Raw genomic sequence first — 22749 nt, 5'->3', positions numbered from 1 at the left:
GCTTCTGTATGATTTTTTAAAAGGGGTACTTTCCTACAGTTCATGATCGTTTATTTTGAAAACCTCTATCTATCATAGCCAAGTTTAACGGGTGAGTCGGATAACAGTAGCTGAATAAACTAAAGCAGAGAAAATCCCTTTAGACAATTCTCACTTCGTCAGAAAAACTTATGGTCACACTTTATTAGGTCATGTTAACAATATCTGCAAGACGGCCATCATTGGTATCAGGCTTACATTAGGTATACTGCAAGTGTATCTGTGCACTTATAGTGCTTCCATTGTTAGCTTCGCAAACCAGATTGATCACTCAATGAAGAAACGTGACCTTGCGAGAATGACAAACACTTCCGGTGTTGTACCTGGCACTGATCACCCCCCATAGGTGTTGTGCCCCCAAATGCACACTCGCCTGGAAAAGCACCCCCTCGCTGTAACGCACGCACAAACTGAAAGATTGTGCGAATCTGAATCAAAAGCTGAAAGATTTCGTCTTGAAAACGCAACCTAACGGTGGGGAGACAGCTGTATCACATTGTAATTTTTTGTTAAGAGAATAAAAGAGAAGAATGTCGGTTATTTGTGTTAATAATTGATGTTCTTCTCAACATAAAATCCTGTTGATACATGGTTTTAGTTTTAAGGCTATATGTATGTGAACCTTAGCTCCGTTTTCACAGCTGATATTTTGGATCAGAAGGCTGTTATTTTCGTGTTGAGAAGAACATCAGTTATTTACACAAATACCCGACGTTCTTCTCTTCTATTCTCTTAACAAAAAATGTAAACGTGAGACAGCTGTCTCCCCTCCGTTTGGTTTCGATATTAAGACGAAATATTTATCTTTTTGATTCTAGAAGTTTGTGCGCGCGCAACCGCGAGGGGGTGCTTCCCAGGGGGAGGGTGGGGTGCATCTGAGAGAACATCACCTGAGCAAATGCAGGTGCAACAGCGCGCTTGCGGAAAGGGGATTTCCGACCATAACTACACAACAGCCAACAACGTACTATTACTATTTTTTTTTATATAATCCCGCCCCCTCAGAATGGAGTTACTGTGTGCATGGTTTACAACGGTAGTCCTACGTGGGGTGCAGTTGTCACATTTAACTCATGACGTTTTACGTGAGCAAAGCAAGTGATTTTATTTGCAAATCATGGCGAGACTAAGCGAACATGGGATTCGTCTGAGTTCCGTATGTATTGTTTTAACTATTGTAGTAGGCCTATTAGAGTTAAAGTAGCCTGCATGGGTATATTATTGCATATTATATATCATATTTGTAAATATCATAAACATTTTAAGTGTAAGAATAACACTACGGTTGTTGCTGCTTGATCTTTTGCAGATGAGTCCGTCCTTCCTGAATAGTAATTCGACAAGTCATACGTGGCCTTTCAGCGCAGTTGCAGAATTGATAGGTAATAATAATACGAGCATTACCCCATGTGGTCTTTTGCGTGTAGACTATTAGTTTGAAACTGCATATTTCGGTGAAATAGCAGTGACAACGTATTTACTATATCGTTGAATAGTTTAGATATTCAATTAAATATTGCGTAGTCGCAATAAATCCACATAGGCTATCGCCCATATCTGCACAAGGAAATGTAAACTATTAGATGGCGGGAAATACATTAACCGAAGCGATAACTGAGCCTAAAGTTTTACTTGCATAATTAGTAGGCTAAAAAATACACTACAATAATATACATCATCATCATTATAGCCAACTTTTAACTCATTTAGACTGGAGCGGAATTCATACGCGACGATTTCTACCCCTGGTGAAGTCTAAAATGTTCTTTTCCACCTGTCTCTATTTAGATTCAGACACGATTTAGACTCGATTTACACTTGAAACATATCTCAGGCCTACACAATTATAAATTGGAGTGTTGGTTCGTATTTGGAGGAAGGGGAAGTTTGAAGGGATTTAAACTGTATTCAAACACTTTAGGCTTGTTTAGCTTAACCTATTTTGGCAAGTTGTAATAACCCGGGTTGTGTATATTGTTGAAAGTTCAAATAATTGATTGTTGATTCGTTCTACGAAGTAAGTTTACATGGCAGAGCTCATAGACAACACTATGTCATTGACATATATCTCTTCTCCCTCAATCTTTCTCACCATCTCTATTTCGTGGATAGATAATGCTTCAGACCCAGGGGTAACAGCGAAGCAGATATGGATTGACGTAGTGGAGGTGGAAGGACACCTGTGTCTAACCTTCACTGATAACGGCAGCGGCATGACCCCCAACAAGCTGCACAAGATGCTCAGGTTAGAGACCCACACTGAGCAGCACGCATGCTCTGTGGCTGGCCACACTCTTGTTTGGGTGTGCTGAAAAAATAACATTTTAAAGACCTGCACCAAGGAACAAAGTTGTCCAAAAAAAAGCATTTTTAAGTTGTTGTGGAAATTAAACTCCTGCACACATACTTCTATTCCATTTGAATCCCAGGTGAGAAAATAAAGGCTTAATAGGCTATACAATACTTGTTTATTGTTTGCAAACAAGGAGTACTTCACCCAAACTATGCTTATAATTGTCTCTCCTAAGGGTCTCTACTAATGGTCTCAAATCTAACAGTGGTTACATCATCTGTAAAGATACTGTGCATGTGCAGATAGTTTCTACATTTTAGACTTGCACATCAGTCTAAATAAAATCTTACTAAAAATCTAGAGATGGAGCACAAGGAGACTGCATTATACAAGGCAAAATATCAACACATTTAAGAAACCGTTTACATTTACAATATAAATCTTATAAAAGACAGAATTTACAGATAATTTCAAGCAAAATATCAAACTTCCATCACAAAGTGCAGGTCTTCCCTTCTTCCATTTTCATACATTAGGTTAGGCTTGTTCTGTGACTGACATGCTGGCGTGTGTTGCAGTCTGCACAGTCAAACAGACAATAAAAGCACACACATTTCACACATTCTCTCTTACGCTCACCTCATACAGACACATACACCATGCATATTCATGAAGCCACTATCTCTTCTTCTCTCTCTCTAACTGGTCTAGTTTTGGTTTCACTGAGAAGGGCTCGGGGAAGGGTAGCCACCAGGCTATCGGTGTTTATGGCAACGGGTTCAAGTCGGGCTCCATGCGCCTGGGCCGCGACGCCCTGATCTTCACCAGGAACGGAGGCTGCCAGACGGTAGGCATGCTGTCCCAGAGCTACCTGCAGGCCATCCGGGCACAGGCAGTCATCGTCCCCATGGTCCCCTTCAACCAGCAGACCAATATCCTCCTACACCAGAGATGACAGAGAAGCAGAGTTTTGGGGGCAGGGAGATCTGTGCTTCCACTGTCGGTTTGCTCATTCGTATATGTATATATGTTGTGGTTAGGAATGGTGGTTTCTGGTTGTGGTGTTTGTGCACATTTATGTGTGTGTGTGGTATCTATGCATTGTGATAACCCCTAAGAGGCAGAGGGCTGAGACAACTATTAGGAGGTCGGTGACCGAATTTGCACTAACGTGCATTTAAATAACAAAAGGAACAATGTTTCCACATAAAGCCAAAGTACTCTTCTCAGAGCTTCTCTTCGGGGAGCCTCGCTCCACCCGGGTCGGCCACTCTGGCCTGTAAGTGTGGTGTACAACTCACACTTGAGCGCCCAGGGATGTTCATGCCATCGACTGGGTGTCTCGGTCTCTGAAGGAGTCTTCCTCTTTCACAGTGTCCCCCCATTTTGAGCCCTCCGTTTTTGTAGGAGAGGGTACTGATTGGGGAATGAGTCGCAGCCGTGCATCCTGTTCGATGTTACAGCATATAAGTCTTGTTGGGTTGTGTGTTGCGTTTTTGTGTATGTCTGTCCTGCCAGTCTTCCTTAACACTGGCTCACAGTCCCTGGTGGTGACCGAGGATTCGGAAGCCAGTCTGAAGGCCATCCTGGAGTATTCTCTGTTCTCCTCCCAGGAGCAGCTTCTCCACCACTTTGACACCATCCCTGGCAAGAAGGGAACCAAAATACTTATCTGGAACATACGCAGGTAAGGACACACATGTACACACCCACCAATCAGACCGTTATTGTTATATTTCTGCAAACATACTGTAAGATGTGGTCTGGGAAAGCCCAAAGGAAATGCAATTCCATAACAATGGAGTCCTCTTCTTTTGCTTCAAGGAACAAGGATGGGAAGCCAGAGCTGGACTTTGAGACGGATGAGTTTGACATCCGTATGCCAGACGTCCAGCCTGAAGACCTGAAGAAGGGCAAGAGGAACTTCCCTGGTCCACAGAGGAGCGATCAGAACATCCCAGAGATGGACTACTCCCTCAGAGTGAGTCCCTGGATGGAGGAATGGAGTTAGAGGGAAAGAGATTAAGTTTGAGGGAGAGAGATGGGGGGGTGGAGTTGGAGAGAGAGAGATGAAGGGATGGCATCAAAGGGATGGAGGTAACGGGAGAGAGATTAAGGGATAGATTTGGAGGGATATCGATGCAGGGATGAATATGGAGGAAGAGTTAGGGGGATGGAGATGGAGTTGGAGGTATAGAGATCCATGGAAGAAGACAAAGGGATGGGGTTTGAAGGATAGAGATTGGCTGAGTTGTGCCGTGAGAGCAAGCAGTGGAAAGACGAACGTGGAAGATAAATACATTAAAGTGAGATGCTGTCAGATGAATTCAGATGCACAGGTGCATCTCTACGAGAGAACTAGAGCGACGGATAGAATGAGTGATGGAAGAGCAGACTAAAGGAAGTTGACTGGAGCCTATCCTCACTAACAACTGTAATTAAGGGCCGAGATGAGAAATGTGCATGTGGTCACCGAATGATCTCTCTTATTTGTTCTCTCTACCCCTTTATCTCTTCACCCCTTTCCCTCTGTCCTCCTCTCTCTCTCCCTCTACTCCCCTCCTTCCTCACCCCATCCTCCCTCCCCAGGCTTATCTTAGCATTCTCTACCTGAAACCTCGCACGCAGATCATCCTGAGACAGAAAAAGGTCCCCACCAAACTGGTCGCCAAAAGCCTGTCTCATATCGAGAACGACGTTTACAAGCCCCAGTTCAACGTATCCTTATCTGACATGCCTGCTTTTCCTTGGTTTTGTTTGTAAATGATTAATATACTTGCACAGTACATTGATATATAATTAGAAATATATCTTATGTATTGCTACATTCATATGTTTTGAAGCCTTCATAAATTGTAATGGGTGACATTGTAAATGCATTTGTGCTAGATACCTCTGATCTAACCGAGCCTGATGTTGCTGACCTTGACATGCTTCTACTATAGAAAGAGAGGGTGAAAGTCTCATTTGGGTTCAACCGCCAAAACAAGGATCACTATGGAATCATGATGTATCACAAGAACCGTCTCATCAAGTCTTACGAGAAAGTGGGCTTCCAGATCAAGGTACATGAAACGATGGTTTACCAGTCAATGACAGACATATATAACACTGTACATGTCTGTATGATATAGCAGATAGTATGTATCACAGGTCACATCATCAAACCTTGAAATCCTATTATCTATCTTTTTGTTTCTTTTACTTTCCTTCCATCATCACCTTCCTTTCCCTCCCTCTGTCCTAAACCACTCTCTTTCACTCCCTCTCCACTTAGTTGTCTGGTCAGAGAGCAGGTGTGGGCGTCATTGGGGTCATTGAATGCAACTTCCTGAAGCCGGCACACAACAAGCAAGATTTCGAATACACTAAGGAGTATAGGTAACAAACACACACACACATGTTGTTGCGGCCAAAAACAAACATTCTATCAGACACAAGCGGTTGCACACCCTAATCCCTAAGACAAACACATTTACACCCTTATACACACATATGCAATACGGAAGTGAGACTGTTCGGTTGGTTCCAATTCCAGACTGACCCTGCTCGCGCTGGGACTGAAACTCAACGATTACTGGAAGGAAATGACAGATAAAAAAGCGAGGGAACGAGAATTTAAGGCTTTACAGAGGAAGTGTACAGCCAGTGACACAGAAGAAGAGGTGGAGAAAGAAGAGTGAGTGGAGATGGTTGTCTCGTGAATACACGCACAGATGACAAGACGATACTTCTGCTGCAAGTCTACTGAGTTTCTTGTCTATTATTTGCGCATTAAACAACTCAACTGTGTGTTGTGTGAATGCAGCAGTCCAGCATTTCTGCAATGTGAGGAATGTCTAAAATGGAGACGCGTACCAAAACATCATTACACTTCGGCCCCTGAACACTGGAACTGCAGTCTGAACCCCAACCCTCGCCACAGGTGTGTGTTTGTGTTTTTTACGTGACAAGGAATTAGTCTGCCATTCCTGTGTGGGTACGTGGTTCCTATTTATAACATGCCAATGTGTGTGTGTATGCTTTACAAGTACAAACGGTATGTGCATGCATTCCTGTGTGCCTGAGGGCCTGTGTGTGCTTTTGTGTCAAAGCGTCTTCAACCTTTGCCTTCTATTTTAGGAGTTGTATCTGGCCAGAGGAAGTGGAGGAAAGCGAGGAGGATTTAATACCCAAATACCACAAACATCAGAAAAAAACGTAAAGTCCTATCTTCAACATATCGCTCTGCGTAAAACTCCCTCAGCATAGCCAGTGTGTGTGTGTGTGTGTGTGTGTGTGTGTGTGTGTGTGTGTGTGTGTGTGTATATACATGTGAGTGTGTGTGTTGGGATGCGTCTGTTAGTGGTTTCACACTTGTGAGCTTCACATTACTGTGTGTGTGTGTGAGAGAGAGAGAGAGAGAGAGAGAGAGAGAGCGAAAGAGAGAGGCGTTGTGGTTTTGACCACAGTCAGGGTTCCGATCTGTCTTTCCACATACTGGGCTCTCTGCTCTCTCTATATGCTGAACATTTCAGTCTGAAGTTCCTGGTATACTGTGTGTGGTATTTTCATACTTTGAAAGAGACCTATGTATCTGTTTGTATTTAAATTGACAGTTTCTTTCTCCGTAATTTTCTCTGTCTTTCTGTGTATTTCAATTCAATGGGCTTTATTGGTATTAAAGTGTGTTCATATTGACAAAGCAACAGTGGAACTACAGATAGATGTTGATGAAAAAACCTTAGACATACTGTACATACATATATGCAGTGTTGGGGGTAACGCGTTATGTAATATAACGCATTACTTATAAGGCAACAATCTGTATTTATAAGGCTATTTTATTCCTTTGTTGAATTCATGCAGTAACTTGGACAAGTAACGCAAGTTACGTAAATAAGTAACTGTAATAATATTACTCAATGTCAATGTGCATGAATTCAACAAAGGAATAAAATAGCCTTATAAATACAGATTGTTGCCTAAACGACACTTCCTGGGCGCAGTGTTTGATTCACGCTGTAGACAAACACAACAGCAGATTCAGTTAGCAGCAGAATGTGTAACGTTTTTGGGATGGAAATATTCACACTATTTTGCTTTCATTGAAGAGAAAACATTAAAGTGAACTGCAAACTGGGTCCCAACAAAATACCATCTACTGACAAAAAAAGCACTTCAAACTTCTCGAAAGTGTCCACAGAGAAACGAAGCTGGAAGCTAGCGAAAAATCCACTTTAAACCATAAGAGAGATGGCGACCCGTTTCCACAACTCGCTACTAAAAGTAATAGAAAGTAATATAATAAGTAATAATATTACTTTTGTAAGTACAGAAAGTTATAATGTAACTTAATCACAATATTCTTACTGAACATTAATAAGTAATAAGTAATATATTACTTTTTTGAGTAACTTCCCCCAACACTGCATATATGTAGGAAAATATGATGTACATACATCATGCATATTAACAGTATACATACTAGATATGTGTGTGTCTCAATCTGCTTCTCTCTGAATATAACTCTTGAACTTTCTCTCTTCCTCTGTCTTGCTCTGCTTCCCTCTGTCTCTCTGACACAGGGAGGAGGCCCACAGCAGAAAAAGAGGGAGGTCACTGGAGGTGTGTAGGATACACAGCTTATTAGTGTGCATACTGAACACTAGAAACACAGCATTCTGTCCAATTGTCCATTGACATTACTAAGCAGTGGATGGTAAAAACCTGTTGAAATATAATATGACTTTTTTAGACAGTGTACAGCGTTTTCATTTTTGTGCATGTTTTCTTTAGACAAGAGAGAGCAAACGGCACCTTCTGTCCCGTGGTCTGTCAGAACCTCTAACGACCCCACTGATTGAACCAGACCACCAAACACCCAAACACACAGACCAGCACACAGAAACTGGCTCAAAGGACACAAAGGAAGAGGAGGAGAATAAGAATGAGGGTGAAGAGGACACAGCGGGACATTCCAGGTACCCTCACGGTCTCCGATTTTATAGACACACTTACAAACTATGTAAGTGGTGCATAGACTATATATGTGCACAAAGAGAGAAATCTGCATGATCAGAGGTGCCATACACACACAATCTCAATCTCTCTCTATTTCTCTCTAGCAGCGACAAGAGAAAAGTAACATGGCCACCTAGCGACCTAGACAAAAGGTCATGCTCGAGGGCAGAGTCCCAGCAGGTTTCTGACGCAACTGGTGAAGAATTGCATCCTGCGAAGGATGCCAGTGAGAACCAGACACTGGCAGAGGTTGGAAAACCCAAGGGCGAGAGAGCCCATGCCACCAGAGTTGGCACTGCCCAAACCACCTCCAGCCAAGCCTGGATACACTCGCTCCCCCCAGCTCAAACTGTGGTGGTATCTCCCCTGAGTCGCCCAGAGGGGCCGTGGAGCAGATCAACATCATTGGAGGGGGGAGACAAGGAGGGTATGGTCAAGCGGCTGGCTGCACTGGAGAAGGAGTCCCAGAGGCTGCGTCAAGCTCTGGGCTTGGCCCCCATGCCAGAACCAGACGCCACGCCAACAACAAGTCCCACCGGGGAGAAACCTTCAAGCAGGCCAAAGGACCCTGAAGAGGCCCCAGGGCCGGGGAAGGAGGATGTCCAGGACATAGAGGATGCAGAGACAAGGAGGCCGAGACAGGCCGACAATGGGGGATGCAGTCACAAGGAGGCCAGGTGTTTGATACTGCAGATTTGCGCAAAAACACACAGACATGTGTGACACTTGTCCTCTCAGTGTTGTAGGTCTGCCCGGAACCCCACAGTTTTTCTAGGTTCCTCAGCCTCATTGTGTTCTCCCTCCCCTCTCCCCCAGTGCTCTGCAAGAGGATCTGATGAAGCTCCGTCGCAACATTGTGGCGCTCCTGTCGGCCATCTTGCCCCACGTGGACCTCCAGGGGATCAGCCTGGAGCGAGGAGACGTGGATGGCGTTCTCCAACAGATCATCGACGCCAACTCGTTACACACCTGAGGGCACAGCAAAGTGTTTCTCCATTATTGTTGTTGTTTTTTGTTTGTCTCCCTCGGAAACTGCCAGCTGACTATTCGATGATATGGGTGAAATGTAAAGTTTTATGCGAGAGGGTGTCATACACTGGAGTTTGCTTCAGTTTACCTTAAGCTTGTGCTGTCTCGTAATCCAGTCTACTGAGAATTAATTAATTAATACCTTGTATGAGCTACTGTTTTATACTGTTTTAATGTGTGTCTTTTTCAGTGTGATATCTGTGGAATAATTCTTAATAAATCTGTTATGCTTTGGCATTTCATACATACTGTACTTTTGGGGAAGTGTTTGTAGTAGGCTACATCTTAAAAATTAATTAATCATCAGTTCCCAAATTTGATAAATAAGCAACAGCGTAGCAAATGTTGTTCATAACTTGACCTCCAATTTAGATCTGCGACTGGTTGCCATGATTGTTTCTAGTTTCCTCCCTCGTCCAATGAAGTCTCGCTATAACCTCTTGCACCATAAGAGGGCACATTGTCCCCTGGTTTATATAGCATAAATTGAGGTAGGTATGGCATGTGGCAAATACAGTAACTACTCAATTTTGCAACTTCAGATGTTTCGTCATATTCCATTAAGAAGAAATAAATATGATGTAGATAGAATGTGCTCAAAAGTAATTGTGTCTCACTCTTTCACACACACACAATTAGCCTACTCTCTCACACACACATTGGTTTATTTACACAGATTGGCAGGGTTTCCCAGATTCGTTAAGAGGAACATTCTAAGAACGCTCTAGAACGCTCTTAGAACGTTCCTAAGAAGCTCTTAGCATTAAGAGCTTCTTAACGAATCTGGGAAACCCTGCCATTATCTGTCATACAAGTAAACACCCTTCCACGCCCGTACTCTCTTTCCCTTTAAATAACCCTCCCCCTTGAATAGCGGTAGTGAGTGTTTTGTCGTCCGACCAACCTCTTGATTAGCGTGCGATCGGACAGGTGCGCATGCGATGAGACGTTTTGCGCTTTTGTCGCTAATCTTCTTCCTCTGCGGAGCGGATTCATCACCGGTGATTCGCGAGTTTTACATAGCAGCCGTTGAAATTGGATGGGACTACGTTCATCTGGACGTTGTTGATACAGCGTCAGGCGAAAGGTGACTTCAATGTGTTATGTATTTCTATATATGCATTGTTCAATTTCAAAATGTATTTAGGAACGGTCCTACCGTAAATGTCCTACCACATATTACGTTTTAAATGTAACACTTTAAAGTCACAATGTTACAATATAGACGTTGACTGTATAACTTTATTGGTTTTGTTTTGAAGGATAAGGTCGAAGGATGCGCCACAGAAATATATTAAAGCTGTGTATAGAGAATACACCGATGCCACTTACTCTGTCCCTAAATCCAGGCCGTCATGGGCAGGTGTGTTTGTGTTAACGACATTTCCGTGAATCTTGAATTTACATGTAATCTTTTTTTACGATTGAATATATGGTTTCATTTTAAACTTATCTCACACGCAGCACTACCCCACTCACACACACACACACACACACACACACTTAAACAGATAAGTACAATTGAAGTGTCAGAGTATGTGTTCCAGGTATTCAGGGTCCAGTGATTCATGCCCAGGCCAGTGACAGGGTGGTGATCCACTTTAAGAACCTGGCATCCCAACCTTACAGTATCAGCCCAGTGGGGGTCACATATTGGAAGCAGTCAGAAGGTAAAGTACAGCGACTTCAATCTTCCAGTCTGGATTATATCAACAATATACTCTCACAACACCCCAGGGTGGTCACTTGAGACTACTACTAGTAAACCCCACAAACTGGCACCTGAAGGGTATTGTGCAGTATGTGTGGAGATGCTGGCTGGTCTTAAAGTATTAAGATAGACTTACATTTACTGGAAGACCCAAGCACCTAGTAAATCATTTTGACTAGAAACAGGGTGTGTGTGTGTGTGTGTGTGTGTGTGTGTGTGTGTGTGTGGTGTTTGTGTGTGTGGGAGTGTGTGTGAGTGAGTGAGTTAACACATGTTCCTGCGGTGCTTCTCCAGGTGCGGGGTACGATGACTCCACGGCTGGCCAGGAGAAGCAGGATGACGCTGTCCCTCCTGGAGGCTACTACCAGTACGTGTGGGACATCAGTCCCCGAGACGGGCCGACCAGCAGCGACCCAGACTGCCTGACCTACTCCTACTCATCCCAGGTGGACTCAGTCCGAGACTTCAACTCGGGGCTCATCGGAGCTCTGCTTGTCTGCAAATCAAGTTAGAGTCCTGGCTTCTCGCTGTTGTGATATACCTGCAGGCCTAACGCACACAATGACACACACACATTTCATGCGTTGTAATCACTTCCTGAAACCTGTGAGCTTGCTCACACACACATACACAGCCCAACTGACAGTGACACATCTTCTGGTAAAGAGGAAATACTGAGACATTTCTGAGATACCAGAATTGTGGACCTGTGTAGGCTATTAGTCAGGAACTCATCAGAGTTTACACCATGGAAAGTCTTTTATGCAGACAGCGGGATCTATTCCCATCAAGTGAATCTACGCACTCAACAGGATGAACATGTACATGTAAATGACCCTACCAGAGATTCCCACTTTAAACACCAAATATCTGGGGTAAATACATTTGGCAATTACACAGCAGTATCACCAGCAATTACTTTGATAACATATCTGTGTGATACTTTTCATTCTCTAGGTGCCTTCACCAAAGACGGAGTCAGGAGGAGCAGAGAGTTCATCTTGATCTTCGCAGTTTTTGACGAGACCAAGAGCTGGTATGGAGAGATCGGAGAGAGGAGACTTAGAGAGAAATTCAAGAAGTCTAGCAGCAGGAAAGTATACCACACCATCAACGGATACGTCGACTCAACTCTTCCAGGTCAGGGGTTAGAGATTATTTATAGTCAAATTAAAATATATATCCATTAAAATTAAGTTTGTAAGTAGTTTTTTGTAAGAAGTCATTTATTTTCTCAATTGTACTTTTATGAAATCATAATGGTTGACACTGTTGATATCACAGGCATCTGTTCAAGCATCCAAGTGGTTGGATACGCAATATAAAAACCCCAAATTGTTGTGCATACAATTTGTTTATGTGTGTAGGTCTGACCATGTGCCAGGGTCGTGATTATGTTTCCTGGCATCTGATTGGAATGGGCACCGCTCCAGAGATCCACTCAATCCAGTTCCAGGATCACACCCTGCAGGTACACCAGATCCAGTGTGAACAACCACAAGCCTAGCTCCCATTAGTTACTGTAGTTTAATGTAAAAGCCACGATCGGTTTAAGTTGCAGATGTTGTAAGATGTTGCATTCTTTGGTGTCCAGGTAATGTTCCATCGCAAGGTCTCCTTGGAGATGAGCCCTATGACCTTCACCACGGCAGAAATGAAGCCCAGCACCGAAGGACGTTTCCTCATCAGCTGTCAGATCCATGCCCACCGCCACGGTAAGATCCACCACTATCGCTGAGGACAAGAGCACATGTACAGTGAAGATTGAAGGGGAAAGGTGAGGTTTGGTGTGTGTTGTTAAGACATGGTTCTTCATGGTATTACATGGCGTACGCTTGTGTTCAAGGCAGATCAGAATGTGGACTTGGATGTAGTTTTGATATTTGAAAAGGAAGGTAGTCTGACTGGTGTTGGTGTCTGGTTTGTGTGTGTGTCTTTCTCTCAGAGGGCATGAACGCCCACTTCACAGTGGAGGACTGCCCTGAGCCTGTGACCGTGCGACCCCCTGACCTGCGCCAGGTCAATCCCAACAATGACTACAACGGGGAGGAGCTCTTCTCCTTGCTGGTCCTGAAGCCGGGGAAGGCGACAGCAGAGGGACGCTCCAGCAGACGGGGGCGGTCCAAGACCTGGGTCCACTTCATTGCTGCTGAGGAGGTCAACTGGGACTATGCCCCTCACCTACGCCCCGGAGACAAGTAGGAGAAAGGGAGAGAGGGAGGGAGATAGAGAGGGAGGTGGAACAAAGAGTGAAAGAAAAATGTGAAGAAAGAGAAAGAGCAATAGAGAACGAAAGTCAAGAATTTCAGTGGGAGAACTGCTGGAAAGTTCAATCAGATTCAAGCCAACCAAGAGATTCCAGATAGGTTTGAGATTATATTATCACGGTACCCTAACGGCGTCCTCCATCTTGTCTCAGGTTGCTGTCTTCGGAGTTCTTCCCGATCCAGCGCCGGGGCTACCAGTATAAGAAGGTGGTATACGTGGAGTACACAGACATCAGGTTCACGACGAAGAAGAGCTCGTCTCAGAGACTGCTGGGACCTCTTCTCAAAGGAGAGATTAATGACCAGTTCCAGGTTGAGTGAATAACAACGTCTGATTGAAATTTGTAGTTTATATATTATATTTCATAGCATATATTTATGTTTTGTTGTTGGGTTGTGTACAAATTTGACAGACATTTTCTAAATCCCGTTCTAACTACGTTTATAGATTATTTTCAAAAACCTGGCAAGTCGGCCTTTTAACATGTACCCAAATGGCCTCACCAGGATCTATCCACTGATAAGGACAGATAATGGTAAGATGTCATCATCACTACTCCTTCACCCCAACCCTTGCCTGTATATCAAATAAAATGTTGGCTGTTTTTGAATGGTCTGATGTCTTACCCTCTGGTAAACGTGTGTTCCTGGCTGCTTATCTCTATGTTGGCTGGGTGTCTTCCTCTGTATGCAGTGGCTGAGAGAGACCTGCGCTCCATGCCGGTGCCCCCCAATGGCACGTTTGGCTACCTGTGGAGGCTGACCTCCGAGGACGGCCCCCTGGAGGGGGACCCTCAGTGTCTGACCAGGCTGTACCAGAGCACCGTGGACCCGGAGAGGGACCTGGCCTCCGGCCTGGTTGGGCCCATCCTCATCTGCAAACACCAGGCCATCGACCGTAATGGAAAACTGGTGAGAAAGTCCGGGCCCAAATTCAAAAGTGGCTAAATTAGTTGAATCAGACCAGAAACTGTAGTCCTCATAATAAAGAATAAACATTTGTAATTATTAGATTATTTAAATTATTTCACTTAATCTAAATCATTCATTATTCATGAATGCATTCTGAAACAGTTCTAATTCATCCAGGATGAATGTGTTTCTCTTTAGGTGGGCCCAGACAGAGATGAGAGTCTGATGTTTGGAGTGTTTGATGAGAACAGAAGCTGGTATGCAAATGAGAACATCCAGAAGTACAGTCAGGCCCCTAACGTGGTCAACCCCTCAGAACCAGACTCCTACAACGCCAACGTCATTTACAGTACGTACAGTGAGGGCTTATGGTGACAGGAAGAAAGGGTAGACTGGCCTTATGGGGAATTCAGCAATTACTTAATGTCTGCTTGCCTCATAATTGTTTTTTTGGAGACGTGATGTGTCACATCAGTTTCAGCAACTGTGTGTGTGTGTGTATGTGTGTGTACATATGTGGTACGTTCTAGGTGTGAATGGCATCATGTTCAGCGGGCGCCAGTTCCTGATGTGCAAGAATGACGTGACCTACTGGCATGTGGCCAATGTTGGGACGCAGAGCCGCTTCTTGTCTGTCTACTTCACAGGAAACCTCTTCCAGCGAGATCAGGTGTATGAGTCCGTCCTTACACTGTTCCCCATGTCAGGGGAAATGGTTCCTGTCGAGTCTGAGTTAAGTGGTAAGATCTGAGAAAAAAAATAAACAAAACTATTAAGTATTTGATTTAACTTTTGGTGTGTTGGATTTACCTCAGTTTAGCTCTATTACATTGTTTTTAAAAGACAGTTTTACTGTGTTTTTTTTAGTCTGTAACCGTAATCAAGTGCACCCAAAGTTTTCACATAAGATTTGCAGGAAGGACTAGATGGTCATTTTCCTGTATGGTGACAGTTCAGTGTTTTTTCCTCCTCAGGTGAGTGGGAAATCAGTGCCTTTGATAGCAGCCTAAAGAGTCGTGGCATGAACGTGCGCTACACGGTGCGGTCCTGCCAGGGAGACATCCCATTGGCAGAGAATGAGGAAACAGACGACAACTATGACCTTTCTGACTACCTGGACACAATATTACCCAGGGGGCTACAAGGCCAACGTCGCAACCGCACTGTGGCAGTCAGAGTTTGCAAGAAACCCACCCCCGCCCAAAACTCCATATCTTCCCAGACAGGAAACACCACTGGCGATGCTGCCAACGATATCACTAGGGAGACAAGTGAGGAAAATTTGGAGTGTGAGGTCAAGTATGTGACTATGCCTCCATCAGAGGAAGAGGAGGCGAACCAGATTCCTCTGGAAGTCTTGGCAGAATTGGACAGAGACGGTGGGAGGACAGCAGCCCTGGCACCCCAGGGCAGAGACTCAGGTCCAGGGAACAGGCGACTGAGGCGCCAGGCTGCCGAGAGAGAAGGAGAGGGTGGAGCAGAAGGAGGTGAGGGTGGAGTGGAGGGAGGTGAGGGTGGAGTGGAGGGAGGTGAGGGTGGAGTGGAGGGAGGTGAGGGTGGAGTGGAGGGAGGTGATGGTGGAGTGGAGGGAGTAAAGATTGAGGTAGAGGCAGGGGGAAAGGTAGTTCTTGAGGCAGAGGAAAAGGGGAGTGAATTTGGGACTGAGACCAAAGGGGTAGGACATATTGGTGGGGGGCTGGGAGACAAAAGAACCATACGGCCAACTGATAGGGCCGAGATGCAGGAGAATAACAATATCCTGGAAGACTGCGATCCACTAGATCCCACAGATCCATTAAATCAACTCACAGAAGGATGGAGTGATGAAGGTTTCGACCAGTACCTGGAAACCCCAAACCATATTCAGTCTAATCCAGAACAAACGCTACTAGATTGGCTTGACCTCGATCACGCCAACATCTCGGCCAACAACACAGCTGCGTCTGGGCTGGAGCTGTCCTTGGAGTACGATGACTACCGCGACACGGTGAACGCCACATCAGAGGGATGGGATTCCGAACAGCCAGATGTCCGATCCTCAGGAGGGCGTAACCCAAGCTACTATATTGCTGCTCAGGAGATCACCTGGGACTATGGGATCAGAACCCCTCCTCAGCTCATCACACCTGAGTAGGCTTTAGTCATGTGACTATGTCCCTAAAATATAGTGCATTTAAGAATTAAAAGAATAACCTTTATTTTTTATTTCCTGTCTAATACTCCTCCCCTAAACACCATGAAGATATGCAAATGCAGGCATGAATTAAGATTTCAGTACAATATAGTTATTATAGTTATTATTTAGATTACATCTTAAACCTTACATCATAGTAAAACATACATAGAAAGAAACATACTTACATATGTACCTATTGTACAGTAAGAGTTATATACTGAATTTGAATGAAGTAACTGAGGTTTTCTTCAGACAGCAACTTTGAACGTAACAACTTAACAACGTAACGTCCTCTCATCTTCCTTCTTCTTCCTCGTTTCCTCAGAGAGATACGTCGAGGGATGAGGAAGTTTCTTCCACAGTATAAGAAGGTGGTGTTTCGAGGTTACAAAGACAACGACTTCCAGCACCCGGTGACCCGCGGAGAGCTTCAGGAACACCTGGGCATCCTGGGACCCTTGATCCGAGTCGAGGTCAACGACCTCCTGACCGTGAGTCAGCATCCAATCACATCACCAGACAAGACGTTTTACAGGAATGTTGGTAGGAAGTGGAAATCAGAAAACTGTGACTGAATAGGAGAAAATGCCTGCTGGTCTTCTTGTTAAGACTACTTTCTCAAAATCAGCGAATGAATTGTAAACTCCCTAACATTTGGTGGCCTGTTCCTTATTCCTATAAATGCTATGCAGATCTAAATTTTGAAAATGGAATTGCTTCATTGATGTTGTTTTGTTATAACCTCTTACAAAATTCCGTTAACCGCATGAACTACCCTGCAATAGGTGAAATTCAAGAACATGGCATCTAGGCCCTACTCACTGCATCTCCATGGGGTTTATGACCGGAGCCAGGAGGGTAGTCTGGCGGAGGAACCTGTTCCGCCGGGGGAGGTGCGCGTGTACACCTGGAGGGTCTCTAGGACCCAGGGCCCCACCGCCTCCGAATTTGACTGCAAGGCAGGGGCCTACTACTCCACAGTCGACAAGGCAAGTCAGACTAAACTCTTATGTCTTAAATACTTTTTTTTTGCTCAGCGAGATATTGTGTGTGGAATGTGGGTATGTGTGTGGAATGTGAACGTGTGTTTGTTTATATCCTTGTAACATACAGTTTGTCATTCCTCCCAGGAGAAAGATCTACACTCAGGTCTGATAGGTCCTCTGGTTGTCTGTAAGCCTGATACCCTGGACACTGCCCTCAGACTGCAGCCTGACCTCCAGGAGTACTCCCTGCTCTTCCACACCTTTGACGAGACCCAGAGCTGGTACAAGGAGGAGAACCTGCAGCAGTACTGTACCCCACCCTGCCATGCCCGGCCTGAAGATACCTGGTACCAGAGCAGCAACAAGTTTGCAGGTAGAGACTGCTGACATAAACGACTACTGCTACAACATGAGGATGAGTATTTTGTCAACCATGCCACAAAAATAGTTTTCTGGGCTTTTATCAGGGATTAGCCAAGTTATAAGTGTGTCTTATTTTATGTAGCCCTTGCTTGATTTGCCAATATGTGTGGCGGCCTGCTGAAACCAGTGGATGTCGCGGCCTCATTGTTGGCTATAAGCCATAAAAGATCGAAAATCGTTTTCTGTCAAAGTTGAGATTTTTGATGTTTTGTATAGTTAAGACCCTAAACGTTGTTGTAATGTACAAAAAGTATATGATTACTTATGAAAAACAATTAATTTCAACGGTTTTTGGACATTAACTAGCAAGACTTTCAAGCCATGTCAAATCTAATTATGAAACGGAGTGGAATCTTTGAATGCAGTTTTCTCCCTTATCACTTTTTGACACAGGTCAACTTTAAAATGATGTAACTTCAGTTGTGTTAAAGATATCTGAGTGATTTAAACAGATTTGTATTCAGGAGAGTTTGTAGTTTCCAAATATGTATAATACACAGAAAGTCAAATTTTCACCATGTGAAGGGTTTCCGCAGGCCGCCACACATATTTCATTGCTTTAACTAGTACCACCATTTACTGTGGAACTTGGGATGAGTACTGGTTAGTGTCAATTTGCTTATTATCTTTTGCCACAGCGATTAATGGCTATGTGGCGGAGACACTTCCTGGTTTGCTGGTTGCCCAGCACCAACCAGCCAGGTGGCACCTGCTGAATGTTGGGGGTGATGGGGAGTACCACGCCGTGCAGTTCCATGGCCTACCCTTCAGCCTGCACAAGAAGAAGGAGCACCGCAAGGGCATCTACAATCTTTACCCCGGTAAACATTAAAACAACCACATATTTTCTATTTTAATTAACAGACAATTCCTCTCAAGTTGCAATCTTGAACAAAATACAGTCATACAGTACGCCATTTCTTTCTCCAAAAATGACCCTTCTCCACAGGTGTGTTTGGCACAGTAGAGATGAGGCCGGGCACCGTGGGCACCTGGCTGGTGGAGTGTACTGTGGGGGACCACCAGCTGGCTGGCATGAGAGCAAAGCTTCTGGTCTACGACCCACGTATGTACCCTTTAGAACTAGCTCCCCAGGAAAAAATGTAGTCAATACTGACCATGTTAGGAGTGCTTGAAATGAGAGAATGGAAACTATGTCTTGCAGAATGTGCCCAACCCCTGGGGTTAAGGTCGGGAAGAATCGAGGATTCTCAGATCACAGCATCAGATTACATAGGTAAAACTAATCCACCCACCTAATTATATATCTATGGATGTGATCATAGATCCATATTGTACACAGTGCATGGATTGATCGAGGGTGTTCTATGCAGATAACTGGGAGCCGAGTCTGGCCAGACTGGAGCTGTCAGGAAGAGTAAACGCTTGGATGGGCAGAAACAAGGAGTCCTGGATACAGGTACCTTTGAAAATCAGTTTATTTTATTTTTCTCTGCCTTCTATGAATTTTTCTCATTAAATCTTAAAGTGACAATTTGCAAGACCACATAAAAAATAAAAAACACCCCCACCTCCTCCCTCACCAGGTGGACCTCCAGAGACCCACCTTGGTCCACGGGCTGCAGACCCAGGGAGCCAGAACATCTCTAGGCCTGAAAGATTACTTCATCATGTACTTCATCATCTCCTACAGTCTGGATCTGGAGACCTGGACCACCTATAGAGGGAACAGCACCACACACAGATATGTATGTCCTTCATCTTAGATGAGATCGAAGAACAGACTAACCCCAGTAGAAATGTGGGGCTTCTCCCAGGCCAGCATGTGTAGTTAAACTTTACAGAGCCACCGTCAATACATTTACATTTAGTCATTTAGCAGACGCTCTTATCCAGAGCGACTTACAGTAAGTACAGGGACATTCCCCCGAGGCAAGTAAGGTGAAGTGCCTTGCCCAAGGACACAACTTTGTTTTGGCACGGCGGGGAATCGAACTGGCAACCTTCAGATTACTAGCCCAATTCCCTAACTGCTCAGCCACCTGACTCTCCCAATACTTGGCAACTTTTGGTTTTCAGATCTTCAACGGGAACATTGATGGCTCCAAAGTTAAGGAGAACCGTCTCAGTCCTCCAATCGTGGGACGCTACATCCGAATACAGCCATACACAATCCAGAGAAACCCTGCCCTTAGGCTGGAGCTGCTCGGCTGTGATCTCAACAGTAAATCACTGTGATTCAAGCCTTGATATGACTCATTCTAAATATCGCACCAAATATCAAGTTAGCTTAACTATAGAATTATCAAATAGTAGACTTGTATTGTGAGGTTTGTTGCATTTCTTTGACAGAACATTGTGTGTGTGCTTGTACATGTGTGTGTGTGTGTGTGTGTACGTGTGTGTGTTTGTGTGTGTCTCTGTCCATCACAGGCTGTTCTTTCCCACTGGGTCTGCAGAGAGGGCAGCTGGTTTCAGACAGCAGCTTTAGCGCCTCTTCCTTCCTAAACACCTGGAGGCACTCCTGGCATCCTTTCCTAGCCCGTCTGCACCAGGAGGGCAGCGCCAATGCCTGGAGACCAAAGGTACACACACACACACACACACACTCAGGACACACTCACTAAGCACTCTGACAAGCCTTTTCCAACATCACCTATATGAATTGATCAATGAACAAACTCACACATATACTGTGCATCTTACAGTGTAGACGTACTATACGCTTAAGTATAGTCTCCCCACACATATGCAGTGTATTTTTACATTTGCATGTTGAAGATTTTCTTCCAGTTGAGCTCTCCACGTTCTGTACTCTTGACTCTTTTCTGTACACACACTGTGAAACACAAACCGTTACACCAGCACAAAAATAACACACAGCGTGCATATCTGAGGACTCAAACCCCTTGCCATCTCCTCGTCTCTTGCACTGCTAGTTTTCCATCTTGTGGTCTCTCTCTCTCTGTCTCTCTCACAAGCCTTCACATACACACTTACACTCACACTAACACCATTGTTCCCCCTCCTTATCACTCTTGCCACCTTCCTGTTTGAGCTGTTTTTAAGGAGGTGTGAGGCCTCATCACTAAACTACTTACGGGTGTCGACTTTAAAGGTCAGAATGCTAGGAAACTCTTGTGATTGCCAGTAAGAGATAAACAGCCACAGGACCTGTAGAAATGTAGTTTGGATCATTAAAATGATTGTGTAAGAAACTGAGAGTTGTACTTGATTTTGTGCCAGTGACTTTTACTCGTTTTTTAATTGTCTTCCAACTTTGCTCCATATTCTTTCGATTCCTCAATCCATTTGACCACATTTTCTCATCCCAAACCCTGCATTCTCTTCAATACCTCTCCCTACATCACAATCTCCCTTCCACCCTCTGACCAACACTCCCTCCTCCTATTTTGTCCTTTAATTCCTCTCATCCTTCTCATCCTTTTTTCCTCTCTATCTCCCTCTATCTCTCTCCACCTCTTCATTCCTCTTGCCTCTCCCTCCTTATATCCTTCCCTTTCCCTCCCTCTCTTCCTCTCTAGAACAACAACCCTCATGAGTGGCTGCAAGTGGACTTCCTGAAGGTCAAACGTCTCACCGGAGTCGTGACCCAGGGGGCAAGGTCTTTGCTCACCCAGATGATGGTGACGGAGTTCTCGGTGTCGGTGAGCGACAACGGCCACACCTGGTCCAGTGTGTTGGATGACAACTCCAAGAGAGAAAAGGTAAAGCTCACACTATCAGGCCAATAGAAACAGAAGGGGAGATCATTGCATTAAAGCTCCTCTCTATACATCTTCAGGGATGGTACTTCAGTGTTAACATACACATAATGTAATTCCATACACAATACTCACATCATATACTTATTCTCTACCTTATTTACATTGATTTAATATACACAAAAAAGTGTCTATAAGAAAAAAAAACTGTAGCTACAAGGTGTAACATAGGGGTTGAAATTAATTGTTTTTGACCATGACCCCTGACCTTTCCAGGTCTTCAGTGGTAACAGTGAGCCTGACGAGGAGGTGCTGACCATGTTTGTCCCTCCACTGTTCGGCCGCTACATCCGCATTCTCCCCCGTGGCTGGGTCAACCATATCGCCCTCCGTCTGGAGTTCCTAGGCTGTGACACCCAGCAGCGCCTCTGAGAAACACAGCAAAGAAACAAGCCGAGGCCCCTGTCACGGAGCTGCTAGGGGCTGGGTGTGCAGCTCCGCGCTGAGACTTCTTTATTGTAAATGGTTGTTTCTGTTGTCAGGGCATTAGGGCAATATTGTATTATTAAAATCAAACAGTCATAGTCTTTATTTTTCTCTTTTTTGGGCTAAAATACCTCATATATTCCTAACCTTCAATACAAACCTAAGAAATTTAGAATATTATCAGAATATTTCTTGTGTGGTAAATGTGTCAGATTTATTGTGTACTTGACCACACACTCACGCATACAGACTTCCTGTCATGTTCTTTATCGTGCTGACTGGCAATGGATAGAACGCAGACCTCTCTTGGTTTATGGCTTCCTCCTTTTCTCCAGTCGAGAGGGGATACTGGCAGTGATGCCATGTTGTTCTTTGCTCATGTTGTTCTCTGATAGGGAACACCGGCTGGGTAGAGAAGCACCCTGGACCTTCTTCTGTGTTCTTGCTTATCCCCCACTGCCAGTCGCAGCAGCAGAACGGGTGATGAATTTCTCCATTGTTTCAATTTAAGTAAAAATACAGTGTTACGATATGAATGAGATGCGTGCTTCAAATGTAGCTATCTGCAGAAGATTAACTAAGGGGGAAAGTTAGGTAGGATGGAAGAGAAGGCCAAGCAAAGCACAGAACGTGTGTATTTTGTTTTTGTCTAGGAGTGGAAAAGGTGACCGTTTGTAAGAAAAGATTGTTTGTGCAAAAGAGGACATGAAGGATGTGTGTTGGGCACAGAATGAAGAA

General features: G+C 44.4%; 2 protein-coding genes across 3 annotated transcripts; both read left to right on the top strand.

Moving 5' to 3' along the window:
- Nucleotides 1-908: 908 nt before the first annotated feature.
- On the top strand, nucleotides 909-9604 carry LOC134032564 (MORC family CW-type zinc finger protein 3-like). 2 transcript variants are annotated; one of them, XM_062476560.1, is made up of 16 exons: nucleotides 909-1195; nucleotides 1349-1421; nucleotides 2152-2284; nucleotides 3044-3264; nucleotides 3872-4019; nucleotides 4157-4313; nucleotides 4922-5050; nucleotides 5278-5397; nucleotides 5610-5713; nucleotides 5871-6011; nucleotides 6141-6257; nucleotides 6455-6532; nucleotides 7900-7939; nucleotides 8111-8295; nucleotides 8440-9012; nucleotides 9152-9604. In XM_062476560.1, exons 1-16 carry the CDS (start codon nucleotides 1157-1159, stop codon nucleotides 9306-9308), a joined length of 2415 nt encoding a protein of 804 aa, XP_062332544.1. In that variant the 5' UTR covers nucleotides 909-1156; the 3' UTR covers nucleotides 9309-9604. The 2 variants fall into 2 exon arrangements, with proteins under 2 accessions (XP_062332544.1, XP_062332543.1); XM_062476559.1 differs by lacking the exons at nucleotides 909-1195; nucleotides 1349-1421; nucleotides 2152-2284; nucleotides 3044-3264 and having other exon boundaries at nucleotides 3820-4019; nucleotides 8443-9012.
- Nucleotides 9605-10233: 629 nt separating this feature from the next.
- Nucleotides 10234-22112, top strand: f8 (coagulation factor VIII, procoagulant component). The gene is made up of 26 exons (XM_062477130.1): nucleotides 10234-10451; nucleotides 10627-10727; nucleotides 10912-11034; nucleotides 11370-11582; nucleotides 12033-12215; nucleotides 12443-12546; nucleotides 12670-12790; nucleotides 13021-13273; nucleotides 13495-13654; nucleotides 13791-13878; nucleotides 14037-14254; nucleotides 14453-14603; nucleotides 14785-14994; nucleotides 15229-16384; nucleotides 16756-16921; nucleotides 17216-17419; nucleotides 17561-17789; nucleotides 18478-18660; nucleotides 18789-18905; nucleotides 19005-19076; nucleotides 19174-19259; nucleotides 19387-19548; nucleotides 19880-20024; nucleotides 20234-20385; nucleotides 21346-21528; nucleotides 21802-22112. The coding sequence occupies exons 1-26, from the start codon at nucleotides 10306-10308 to the stop codon at nucleotides 21955-21957; spliced, it is 5082 nt and encodes a 1693-aa protein (XP_062333114.1). The 5' UTR covers nucleotides 10234-10305; the 3' UTR covers nucleotides 21958-22112.
- Nucleotides 22113-22749: the final 637 nt, after the last annotated feature.

The sequence above is a fragment of the Osmerus eperlanus genome, chromosome 13, assembly GCF_963692335.1.
Source record: "Osmerus eperlanus chromosome 13, fOsmEpe2.1, whole genome shotgun sequence".
NCBI lineage: Eukaryota > Metazoa > Chordata > Actinopteri > Osmeriformes > Osmeridae > Osmerus > Osmerus eperlanus.
Note: the sequence above shows the minus strand (reverse complement) of the source record. Positions and strands in the feature narration are given on the sequence as shown.

What these genes read in the sequence shown, in the direction of transcription:
- LOC134032564 (XM_062476560.1), top strand. Translation starts at nt 1,157, where the DNA reads ATGGCGAGACTAAGCGAACATGGGATTCGTCTGAGTTCC. An exon ending in GAAGAGGTGGAGAAAGAAGA is followed by an intron (nt 6,012 to 6,140) that starts GTGAGTGGAGAT and finishes GTGTGAATGCAG; the next exon opens with CAGTCCAGCATTTCTGCAAT. An exon ending in GACACAGCGGGACATTCCAG is followed by an intron (nt 8,296 to 8,439) that starts GTACCCTCACGG and finishes ATTTCTCTCTAG; the next exon opens with CAGCGACAAGAGAAAAGTAA.
- f8 (XM_062477130.1), top strand. Translation starts at nt 10,306, where the DNA reads ATGAGACGTTTTGCGCTTTTGTCGCTAATCTTCTTCCTCTGCGGAGCG. An exon ending in CCAATGCCTGGAGACCAAAG is followed by an intron (nt 20,386 to 21,345) that starts GTACACACACAC and finishes CTTCCTCTCTAG; the next exon opens with AACAACAACCCTCATGAGTG. An exon ending in ACAACTCCAAGAGAGAAAAG is followed by an intron (nt 21,529 to 21,801) that starts GTAAAGCTCACA and finishes TGACCTTTCCAG; the next exon opens with GTCTTCAGTGGTAACAGTGA.